A 12,170-nucleotide genomic window follows, 5' to 3' on the forward strand; every position below is an offset into this window, starting at 1 on the left:
CCGACACCCTCAGGACTTTGGTAGTCTTGGAAAGACAAGTGCTTTATACTATTAGATATAAATCCTATTAATACACCAATACACTTTTAACCTACTTAAGATGTTACACAGAAGTGTAATAAATTTCCACTAAGGTGTTCAAAGGGAGCATGGAAACCAGGGCCCCATTGAACTTAAAGGAAGTATGAGATACAGATCTAAGCAAGCCTGATCTCAATCAGATTTCCAAACAATACAAAAGCTGATTATCAGATTGTTACTATAGGTGCAATGCCTCTTTCATAGACAATGTCAGAATCTCGATCTTTCTGTTAAAAATACCAAATTGTACCTCAAAACTTTAATGGCTTATGGAACAACCAGTATTTCCATATTATTATTAGTCCAAGAGAGAACAACTTAAGACCCTTTGTAATATGCATTGTATTTTATTCCAAAATAAATTAAGTATTAATTTAAAATACATCCCTCGTGAATCTCTGTGCAGGATACAAATTCCCTCTGCATGACTTAACTCATCCCAGTTTGTCTACGAACCTCTGTGATTCTACTACTTCTGAATCAAGGCTGTTGTAGTCAATCTTACTGTTCCTTCTTCTGTCCAGAAAAGTTCCATTAAGTTAGCACAGACTGACCAAATTTGCGCTCCTCGATTCTGGCTCCCTAATGCCTCCCATTTCCAGTTTTTATTCTCATGCTGAATCGTCTATACAAACCCACTTACTCCCTACATGGGTACCCTCTAGCAGCCTAACAGTTCTGCACAGAACAATATGTTCCACTAACTCTAGTTGTCAGGTCCCTTTGGCCACTTGTCAGAGGAACATTTGAGCAGTTGATTCTACATTATCTTAAGTACCCTCAAACATACGGGCCTTTCCAGTATAAAAACACAAATGCTGGAAGAACTCAAAAGAGCAGGCAACATCTGTGAAGACGGAAACTGAGACAATATTTCAGGTCAACAACCTTTCATTAAAACTGGTCAGGCTTGTTATCTGAACTCATTTAATTCAATGTTAAGCCCTAATTGCAGAGCTTATGCTGAAACACAAATGGATGAAAGACACAAATTAGAGTAGGAATGTCTCAATGCAATACTTCTGTCAAAGACTAATAGATCCTCCATTGCAAGTTTAGTACACACTTTTGCTTTTGCACTGTGAAAATAAATCCCAGGATTCATTCACTTTTGTTTCCAAAACAAGACAGTTTTTCAAATTGTTCAGTCACCTTTACTGATTTGCTGCAAATACTTTGTCAGGTTTCTCTTATTCCTGCATAAATAATTTCTTCACCCTATTAAAACCTTCTCTTTGACCTAATTTGATCAATCCTGCTTAAAAATATTCACCCCCCCCCTCCCCTGGAAGTTTTCATGTTTTATTGTTTTATAGCATTGAATCACAGTGGATTTAATTTGGCTTTTTGACACAGATAAATAGAAAAAGACTCTATCGCACCTCAAAATTTGAATGTCTTCTGGAACAACTACTATTTCCATATTATTATTAGTCCAAGAAAAAACAACTTTTCAGCAGGCCCCAGAAGGCTTTTGAAGGTAGGGGATAAATGAATGCAGGGAAATCCTGGAGGAAAACTGATGCAGTCTGCAAGACAACTGCAACCAGGGAGAAGATTTGTTTTTAAGCGAGACATAAAGCCAAAGCAACACAGGAATGGCTTAAAAATAACAAAGTTAATGTCCTGGAGTGGCCGTCAGAGTCCAGACCTCAATCCAATTGAGAAATTGTGACTGGACTTGAAAAGACTGTTACTCACAATCCCCATGCAATCTGACAGAGCTTGAGCAGTTTTGTAAAGAAGAATATGGAAAAATTGCAATGTCCAGATATGCAAAGCTGATAGAGACCTATCCACAGAAACTCAAAGCTGCCAATGGTGCATCTACTCACTACTGACTTGAAAGGGTGAATACTTATGCAATTTTTTATTTTGTTTTATCTTTGTAATTAATTTAGATCACTTTGTAGAGACCTGTTTTCACTTTGAGACTGAAGTCTTTTTCTGTTGTTCATCAGTGTCAAAAAAAGCCAAATTGAATCCACTGTGATTCAATGTGAAACAATAAAACATGAAAACTTACAAGAGTGGTGAATACTTTTAATAGGCACTTTATCTCTCACTTTGGCTCAATGACCATTAATCCTGATTATATCTTCATAGCATGACTTTTACTGTATAAAGTCAAGTAGTTATATAAATATATATGGTTGCTACATTCTGTTTCATTTCTGGAGTTCTGATTGAAGGATAGCTCAGCCATGAGCTAACTGAAAGGCAAAATGGGCTGAATGGTTTCTCCCTCTCCTTGTATCATACTGTGACAATACTGGATAAGCCACTAGTAGGGTTGCATGTCATACATTGTTCTCAGATGGCTTTTTAAAAAAAATCAGTAAGTGCCAATACTTTACTTGTACAAAAGACATGATCAAGTACACCTGAATTTGAAGAACTCCAGGGAGTTGAAGAATGAAGTAAAAAGCAATGTTTCAACAATGACTTGTCATATATTTTCACTTGTGCAAATAAAGCAGATCTCAGACTTAGCTCTTCCTGCAGAAGAGTCCAAATGGTCTAAGAGAATGAATTAAAAGTGAAAATTTTACAATACAACATCAAGCTGGTTAAAATATTTCCTTGCAAATAATTTTCAATACTTATCATTGATACAAATTGTTTGTTCAGGAATACCATTAAAAATATAAACTCCAGAGACTACAAACAGCAAGTTGGAATGATACTTTAATATGAGAAAGCATTATGCATTATTCTGCAAAGATGGGCCAGTTTACTTTTAAAATCAAATTTAAATTGAAGCAAATAGTGGTACAATTCCCATCCTATTACCGCAATTTTTGGTTTACCAATGATGGACTCACTTCATTTATCTTCTTCCGCTTGTCGAATGATTGCATTTCTTACACTAATGGCTAGAAGATCTATTTTGTTGAATTGGAAGGAAATTAATCCTCCTACTGTATTTCATTGGCTTTCTCAAACTATTTAAATTTAGAAAAAATTAGAAGTGGTGTATTTGACACTTCTACTAAATTTGAAAAGATATGGAGACCATTTATTCAATATTTTCATATGATGTAATAGGACCCTGTTCCAGGCCTATTTGATTTTCCAGTTTTGACTGCATATATGTCAAGAGGATCGGAGTTGACGACACTGATGATTTTGTATTTTTGTGAGATATTATAAACAGCCCCTTTTTTTTCTTTTTAATTTTTCTTTTTCTCTTTTTTGTTTGTTTTTTTTTCTCTTCTATTAGTTATTAGATTTTTAGATTAGTTTTTTGCATAATGATTTTTTCTTTTTTTTCTTTTTCTTTTTTTTATTTTATATTATGATACACTTAGGTTTGCCTTGTCTATTTGTATATTGTATCATTTATGATGTGGGAATACTCATTTATACTGTAATCATTGCTCTTGTAATCTTTTATAGTTAGTTGAAATATGTATGCGTGTAATCTCATTATCTATGAATCAATTTTATTTTGTTGTTATTAATAATGATAATAAAAAGATGGAAAAAGAAAAGAAATAGTGGTACAATTACTTAGCATTCAAGTGTTACTAAAATCAGTGAAATTTGCTCTTTGAACTCATCAGTTTCAGCCGGGATATCTGAACTGCAGCAGAAACAGATGCTTAAGACTGTTTAACATCCATAACAAAGTGAGCCAATTGTTGCTTACAATGGCTGGCCAACATGGTGATCCTGGCAGTTGTGATATAGTTAGTTAGTAATTTCTAGAATGTCAAAAAATTTCATATCATTCATAATACTCCACTAGATGTGCTGGGGGAAGTGAGGAGATGCCAGGAAATAGTAAGTCAAAAAAAGAAAACAGATGTTTGAAATCTGAAGTAAAAACAAAGAACCCGGAAATTTTCAGCAGATCAGGCTACACTTGGAGAAACAGACTTAACACTTCGGGTCAATGATCCTTCACAACCTAAAATATTAACTCTCTCCACCCCTCCTCTCTCTGCAGATACTGCCCATTTCTGCCACTTTATTTTTATCCCTAGAAGTAGATGTGTTAGGGAAGGTTAAGATGGTGGCTCATGTCAGCAAAAGGACAGAAGCTGGGAGATTTGAGACAAATGGTGAGTAAACAATGAGGAAATGTTGATATAAATTAAAGAGTAAATAAGAGTTTAGGACAAGCTGAAGAATCAGTCAAGAATAGTGAAGGGCTCTGGACTTTGTAATTGGGAACAAAATGTACAAAGGAAAAGAATTTTTGCCAATTTTCAAAAAACACTTGTTCCGCCTCAACCTCAGTCATGCCTCCAATTGAGGATGCATCGAGCAACCCAATTCCTGTCACTGATTTAATCCAGTTACATCTGCTGGAAGTGTAAAATATGGAGTTTAACAGAATTACTGATGGTACTATAGATTTGGAACCCAACAAAAGGAATTCAATTGTATAATGCAAAGTATGCAACACATTTTTGTACCTGAATCTGAAGGGTGTGGACGGTGCTGAGTATGCCGCAGAGGCAGAAGTGGCTGTGATGGCAAAAATGTTGGACTCCCTTTGCTGAAAAAGAAGCAATTTCTTAATGAGACTATGAATTTGTTGAGGTAGAAGCAAGTTTTTCCAATACATTCATTGCAAACAGAATTATAAATACATAATTTATATTCATTATATAACAGAAGACTTTTTGTATAGTCTGCTAATTTTGTGTCACACAAAATTGTCAGTTAACTAAATAATAAGGCATCCTGACAACTTACCAATTCAATCACTGCTATAACCAAGATCAAAAAGGAGTTGAATTTGTTAGTACTGCATGAAAATCAACTACAAGGCTATGTTACTGCAAAATAATATTTTAAGCTCTGCGTGAGCTTAAAAGATCTGAGCTGAAGATCTTGAAAGATCACCCAACTTTTTATAAGAACAAATTTACAGAGGGTCAAATCATAGTAAGATTCCATTCAACGGATTCAAATTCGCATTTGTGTGAAGGAGATGAGATTGCAGCTTGTTTCTGTACTATAGTTGCATACCTTATCTGATGGCCATGAAGATGTCTGATTTTGCACAATCCTGAACCATACATATTTGGAGTAAAATGGACTAACTTTAGTGATTATAGTTTTATAGTTATATAGTTTATAAATTATAGTTTTATTGGGGTTGAGAATATTCACTGTGATATCTAAGACTCCAGTTTTATACAAGATAGGTCTGTGTACTGGCAGGCATCTTCCCAGTCAATACGAATGATGTGTCCATTACAAGACAGATGCAATTACATTGGTCAGTGACACCTCATCAATCACAAAATTAATGCCTGTCTATTAAATATTACTTAAGTATTGTTGAGCTGTGGCCAAATATTGAGCATAACACCCATGATGAGATCCAAAAATATGGTCTTTAAGACAAAATTATTTCAATGAAGCTACAAACAAAAAATAATAAAATTTAAAAATCATCTTGCTCACTTGTAAAGGATTTTGTCTTTTGAAGCATCTACAGGAATTCAATTTCTTTGTTTATATATACACACACTAAGAAATTAGTCTGTGTGTACATCATTTAATTTGACAGCTCTGCTGAAGCAATTTAATCTGGTTAAAACTAGATAACTTTATTTATTTCCATGCTGGAAATATATGCTTTTAAATAATTCAGCAAAATTCTACCTGCAGTCAGACTCAGAGTTGGGAGAAGTTTCTAAGAAGCTTTTTCTGGTAGCATTTGATATCAGGAAAGCAGCAGGTTTATTTCTTGTTGTGTGAAGTGGTTCTGCTAGGAATAAAGTTACATAATTAATACTTGGAAAGCAGAAACAATCACATAATACTAAGATGAGCTTTTGCAACACACACCAAACGCTGGAGGAGCTCAGCAGGTCAGGCAGCATCTATGTAAAAAAGAGTAAACATTCAATGTTTCGGACCAAGACACTTCTTCAGGACTGATGAGCTTTTGGGCCTCTAGATGAATGACAAATATACAGATGGTAAACATGTGTTTGCTCTATGTTACCAATAAAGGTATTATCTCTTCTTAGATTTGCAGAGATCTTGTTCATGGGTTAACTCCCTGCATAGTTTACTTGTGTAACATTGGGAGAATCTTCATTATCTCTATTCTTTTAATAGGTCTGTCACACAAAAGCATTTAAATTGGGAATGCTAATAAGCTTGACAGTGTTATTTTTCCACAGCCAAGATCAATACATCTCGATGGCAACAGAAAACAGACAAAGCCATGTATGACCATATCAGATAAACAGGTTGAAAAGAAAATTTCTACCACTGGGTATTCTTTGCATTAGACAATATCTCCAGAAAATGACGACTGAAAACACCATCAATATATAATAGCATCAAACAGTAATATTTACCTTCTAACTGAGAAACCAATCTGGGCTGTACAAAAGGAGGTTTCACGACCTCAAACCACCAAAACAGCTCTGCCATAAATACCAGATAGTTATTCTGCAAAGAAAAAAATAAATATTAAAGCTCAGAAGAATACAAATGTAAAGATTACACATTTTATAAAGAAACAGCTGCCTTTCTCTGTTAAAGTACATCCATTGCCCACAGGAGAATATGAAATACTTGGTTTGGCTTTTGTTCATCACAAACATCATCTAAGCATAAGATCCTCAAACATCAGGAGATAGCTGAAGAATCAGTCATTCATCGACAATAAAAACACTTTAACATTTCCCAAGATGGCAACAGGTTATTAAACTAATTAAAACACTTCCCAACTTTTCTATTTAATCAATGATTCAACCAAACAATTGTTCTGTGCACAGACACAGAATGAATGAATTTCCAAGGGTATTTTCATATAGAGAATCAGATGACATCACTCAAAAGCCAGTTGAGACTTGATAATACAGTTCATTCCTCTAGAGAGGAGTAGCCAAGTGTAATCAGCTCTTTCCTTTTAAAGGAAATAATGTCAAAATTTATAATGAGGACATTTTTACAGATTCACAGATACATACAAATGTTCAGCTCCAGAGAGTCAAAATTAATACAACTACCTTTCTCCAAAGAGAAACATTTTAGCTTCAAATGTGTTATTCTAAAAATGTTACAAGTTTGGAATAACAAAATGGAGATAGGGAAAAAAATCCTGAATTCAGAATCAGATTTAATATCACCAGCACACATGTGAAATTTGTTAACAACATTTGTTAATGACAGGATCATCAGGAGGGAGAAATGACTGAATATAGTCTAAAGTGGACCACATTACTAATACAACTCCTACTTTAAGCATCTATTGTTTTTGTGTCAACATTGGAATATATAGTACCTCTCTTTTGTTGCCTTTTCGTGTCAAATTTCTGCAGACTCATCAAGTTGTAGAACTCATCCAGTTGTAGAACTCATCCCAGTTTATATAGACTTGCCATAACTTTAAAGCAACTCTTTTGAAATAATACTTCTGAGTTACTTAAATGAGTGTTTAGTTTCCACTTAAAGCACATTATAAACTTAAATGTAAAATGTTAAATCTTAAATTTCAAATGCAATCTAAAATGTTTCAAACAGGAGATTTATGTATAATACATATAATTATTTTTATAAGATATAAGAGAAGAATTGCACATTTGTTAAGACATATTAAAATACAGTAATAAAACACATTGCACCTCATTGACAAAGTTTATTTTAAATGATTTAGACTTTAAGATTGTAAGATACCAGAGCAGAATTAAGTCATTTGGCTGATCGAGTTTGCTCTGTCATTCTATCATGGCTGGTTTATTTTCCCTCTCAACCCCACTCTCCTGCCTGCTCCCTATAACTTTTGACGCCCTTGCCAATCAAAAACTTATCAACAACCTCTGCTTTAAATATATCCAATGACTTGGCCTCCATATCCATCAATGGCAATGAATTCCACAGATTCACCACCCTCTGGCTAAAGGAATTCCTCCTCATCTCTGTTCTGAGGAATGTCCTTTCTGAGACTGTCTCCTCTGGCCTTACACTTTCCCACTGTTGTTTCCTGCTCCTCATCTACTCTATCTAGGCCTTTCAATGTTTGGTAAGTTTCTAAGAAAATCTTCCCTTATGCCACACCCAATCCTTCTAAACTCGTGTGAGTACAGGCCCAGACCCATCTAATGCTCCTCATACGTTAACCCTTTCATTCCTAGGACCATTCCTATGCCAATTCACTGTGGATCCCAAGCATCTTAATCTTCCGGACGAGCCTCCTAGGTGGGACCTTGTCAAACGCCTTACTGAAATCTATATAGACAGCACCCACAAATTCATCCTCATCAAGCACATTTGTTACCTCCTCAAAAAACTCAATCAAGTTCATAAGACATGGTTTACCTCACACAAAGGCTATGCTGAGTATCCTTAATTAGGCCATAATTTTGCAATTGCTAAATCCTATACCTGAGAATCCTCTCCAATAACTTTCCTACCACTGACGTGAGACTCACCAGTTTATAGTTGCAGGATTATCCCTGTTTTCCTTCTTGAATAATGGAACAACATTAGCTACTCACTAATCCTCCGGGACCAGGTCTGGGCTAGGGAAGACAAAGATATTGGTCAAGGCCCCAGCAATCTCACCTGTTGCCTTTCAATAATCTGAGGTAAATTCCATCAGGCCCTGGTGACTTATCCACATTAATATTAAGAGACCTGACTTTACCTCCTTCCTTATCTCGAGAAACCCATGAAGATGATCCTGGGAATGAAAGGGTTAACATACGATAGAAAATTTGGTCCTGGGCGAATACGTAGAAATGATGTGTTTTCATCATTTCTTTCAAAAGATTGAATTGTGCTGGGCAGACGTTATCCCTTGCTCATTGTTTACAGCTCCATACACACCACCTGACCAGCGCTACACTCACAGCCACACTGTTACTAACAGTTCAGTCAATGTGACTATTGAGCTGCCTTTTATTGTACTCAGCAGCCAAAGTCTCCATATAGTCACATCTTCATAACTAGTCCATTAGACATGCTCAGCCATTGCCTCCTGGGGGAGAAAGGGAAGGTCCAGCGGACAAGACAGCTAAAGTACCAGGGCAAAGCCCAACACCAGAATGATCAGAAGCTGGAAGAAAAGGAATATGAAGAGGGTGAGGAGCCACCAAGTCCAAACTTCAGCAACTAGAGCCCTATGCCAGGCTTCCCCAGAGAACTCCACTCTGATTGTACCGCAAGGCAAATCCTGAAAAGCATTTTCATCATCCCCGTAACATCCAGGACTTCCCACACACTCAATCAGAAATCACTCAGATAAATGCAAGGTAATTTAAAACAGTATCTTAGGAACAGTCTTCTATTAATGTGACACCATCAGTTAGTGCCACGTTATACTCCAGCGCTATGAGTTCAAGCAAATCATAGGATGAACACAATCTTTCTCTTCAATAAACAACCCACTGAAACCCCTAATTCAATTTTAGCAAGATACTACAACAAAGGTTTACTCAAAATAATGCCAATATTGTTACAGTGAAGTCTAATACCAATATCAATTTTATTCCTCATTTGTATATTCCCCTCATGTTTCATACCTAGTACTTGCTGCATCTTGGACTAATTTGTTCAAAGGCTGAATATATCATGGCAAATAGCCCTTCCCAAATGCAAACCTCATAGATGCATATCAAATGCTAACAGAAACAGCTGCTGTCAAATGCACTGATACAAGTTTATAACCTTAATAATACCTAGCAGCAATGTTCAGAGTACCAAATAGTTTCCCTTTGATTCAATGGTATATTTAGGCATAAGTTGCAAATAGCTGTAATTTCACTTGTTCTAGAAATACACTCAACACCTTCTTTTGAAATTGCAGCAGAAGTTTGAAACACAGCAGCCCGTTTGCACCTCATTCCATACAATTACACATCTAAGATCACATTTTCGACAACAACAGTCAGAATCTAATGTCCCCATGAAGCCTTTGCAAAATAAATGAAATTACAGCTCTATGCAGTAATTAGTTTCACACAGATGCATCTTTCTCAACTCTCTTGTGATTCATTTCACATTGATGATTCTGAATACAGATATTTAGGGAACAGCAAGGCATGAAGCACGTTCCGACCTTCTGGCATTTTGCAGTGTAATCATACAATTCAGGTCATCCTTACATTTAAGAGTCAGAGAAATCACAGCAGAAAAGGAGGCAGTTTGAGCCATTAAATCTGTGATAGCTCTATGCAAGTGCAACCCATCTATTCCTACTCCCCTTCCTCCTGCCCGACATGTTGCAGCCTTTTAAGAACTTATTAGATCCTCCAGGAATGTGACCAATGCCAACGTCATATAGTCCTTGATGGTCCTGCTTGTAGGGACAGCTTCACTCAAAGTGTTCTATGTAGATCATTCATGAATTTAAATATCTCCATCAGATCCCTATTCACCCTCTTTCATTCCAATAATTTACAGTTTCTCCAGTATATCCGTGAAGTCCTTCAGCCATTGAATCATTTCCGTGAATGTATCTTCTGCAACCTCTCTAAGGGCATTCCATCGCCCTAATGTGTGATGCTCAGAAATGGATGTGATACTTCAGCTGTGGCAGAACCAGAATATGTATTTTTTAAAGTTATGACTTCCTTGCTCTTATACTTTATGGGCTTTGATAGAGGTACTTAGAATGAAGTAGAGTTCAGAATCTGAATCATATCTATTATCACTGGTATGTGTCATGAAATTTGTTAACTTAGCAGCTGCAGTACATTGCAATACATGATAATATAGAAAGAAAAAAACAAATAAGTAAATAAGTATATATATGTGTGTATATTAAATATACTAAAAATAATGCAATAACAGAAATAATAAGTATTTTTTAAATAGTGAGGTAGTGTTCATGGGTTCAATGTCCGTTTAGGAATCGTATGGCAGAGGGGAAGAAGCTGTTCCTGAATCACTGAGTGTGTGCCTTCAGACTTTTGTACCTCTTTCCAAATGGTAACAATGAGAAGAGGACATGCCCTGGGTAATGGGGGTCTTTAATAACGGATGGTGCCTTTCTCAGGCTTCTTGAAGATATATTGGATACTCAGGAGGTTAGTACCCAAGATGGAGCTGACTAATTTTACAACTTTCTGTAGCTTCTTTCAGTCTTATGTAGTAGCAGCCCCAACCTCCTCTCCCCCCCCCCCCCCCCATCAGACAGTGATGCAGCCTGACAGAATGCTCTCCACGGTACACCTACAGAAGTCTTTGAGTGTTTTAGGTGACAAACCAAATCTCTTCATACTCCTAACGAAATATAGCCGCTGCCTTGCCTTCTTTAGAGCCACATCGATATGTTGGGACCAGGTTAGATCCTGAGAGATCTTGACAACCAGGAACTTGAAATTGCTCACTCTCTCCACATCTGATTGCTCTCTGAGGATTGTTCATGTTCCTTTGTCTTACTCTTCCTGAAGTCCACAATCAGTTCTTTCGTCTTACTGACATGGAGTGCCAGGTTGTTGCTGTAACACCACTCAACCAGCTGAATTATCTCACTCGTGTACACCCTCTCATCTCCATCTGAGATTCTACCAACAATTGTTGTATCATCAGCAAATTTATAGATGGTATTTGAGTTATGCCTAGTCACACAGTCATGGGTACAGACAGAGTAGAGCAGTGGGCTAAGCACACACCCCTGAGGTGCACCAGTGTTGATAGTGAGGAGGAGATATTATCACAAATCCACACAGTCTGTGGTCTTCTGGTTAGGAAGTCGAAGATCCAATTGCAGAGGGAGGTACTGAGGCACAAGTTCTGTAGCTTATTGATCAGGATTGTGGGAATGATGGTGTTAAACGCTGAACTACAGAAAATAAACAGCTTCTTGACATTGTCCAGGTGATCTAAGGCTGCGTGAAGAGCTATTGAGATTGTGCCTGCCGTAGACCTACTGTGGTATTAGGCAAATTGCAGTGGATCCAGATCCTTCCTGAGGCAGGAGTTTATTCTAGCCACGACCAATCTCTCTAAACATTTCATCACCTTAGATGTGAGTGCTACTGGAAGACAGCTATTAAAGCAGCTCACACTGCTCTTCTTAGGCACTGGTATAATTGTTGCCTTTTTGAAGCAGGTGGGAACTTGCAGCCGCGACAATGAGAGGTTGAAAATGTTCTTGAATACTC

General features: G+C 36.7%; 1 protein-coding gene and 1 long non-coding RNA gene across 5 annotated transcripts in view; one reads left to right on the forward strand and one right to left on the reverse strand.

Annotated features, from left to right (window-relative positions):
• Positions 1 to 12,170, forward strand: part of LOC140737189 (uncharacterized) — a 44,417-nt gene that overhangs the window by 28,512 nt on the left and 3,735 nt on the right. Inside the window, exon 1 of one of the 2 annotated variants that reach the window (XR_012101073.1) lies at positions 10,902 to 11,090. The exons of the other annotated variant lie outside the window; for it this stretch is intronic. This is a non-coding gene — a long non-coding RNA (uncharacterized lncRNA). Of the gene's footprint in view, positions 1 to 10,901; positions 11,091 to 12,170 lie in introns of those variants that run through there. 2 annotated transcript variants of the gene reach the window in all.
• The window catches only part of LOC140737186 (calmodulin-regulated spectrin-associated protein 2-like), a 165,407-nt gene that overhangs the window by 24,789 nt on the left and 128,448 nt on the right, over positions 1 to 12,170 (reverse strand). For 2 of the 3 annotated variants that reach the window (XM_073063429.1, XM_073063427.1), the window contains 3 exons: positions 6,414 to 6,507; positions 5,707 to 5,812; positions 4,506 to 4,588 (listed from right to left, as the gene is read on the reverse strand). In XM_073063429.1, coding sequence (XP_072919530.1) covers positions 4,506 to 4,588; positions 5,707 to 5,812; positions 6,414 to 6,507 — 283 coding nt within the window. The remainder of the gene's footprint in view (positions 1 to 4,505; positions 4,589 to 5,706; positions 5,813 to 6,413; positions 6,508 to 12,170) is intronic. The other variant, XM_073063428.1, reaches the window with a different exon arrangement.

Source organism: Hemitrygon akajei, chromosome 12 (genome assembly GCF_048418815.1).
Source record: "Hemitrygon akajei chromosome 12, sHemAka1.3, whole genome shotgun sequence".
NCBI lineage: Eukaryota > Metazoa > Chordata > Chondrichthyes > Myliobatiformes > Dasyatidae > Hemitrygon > Hemitrygon akajei.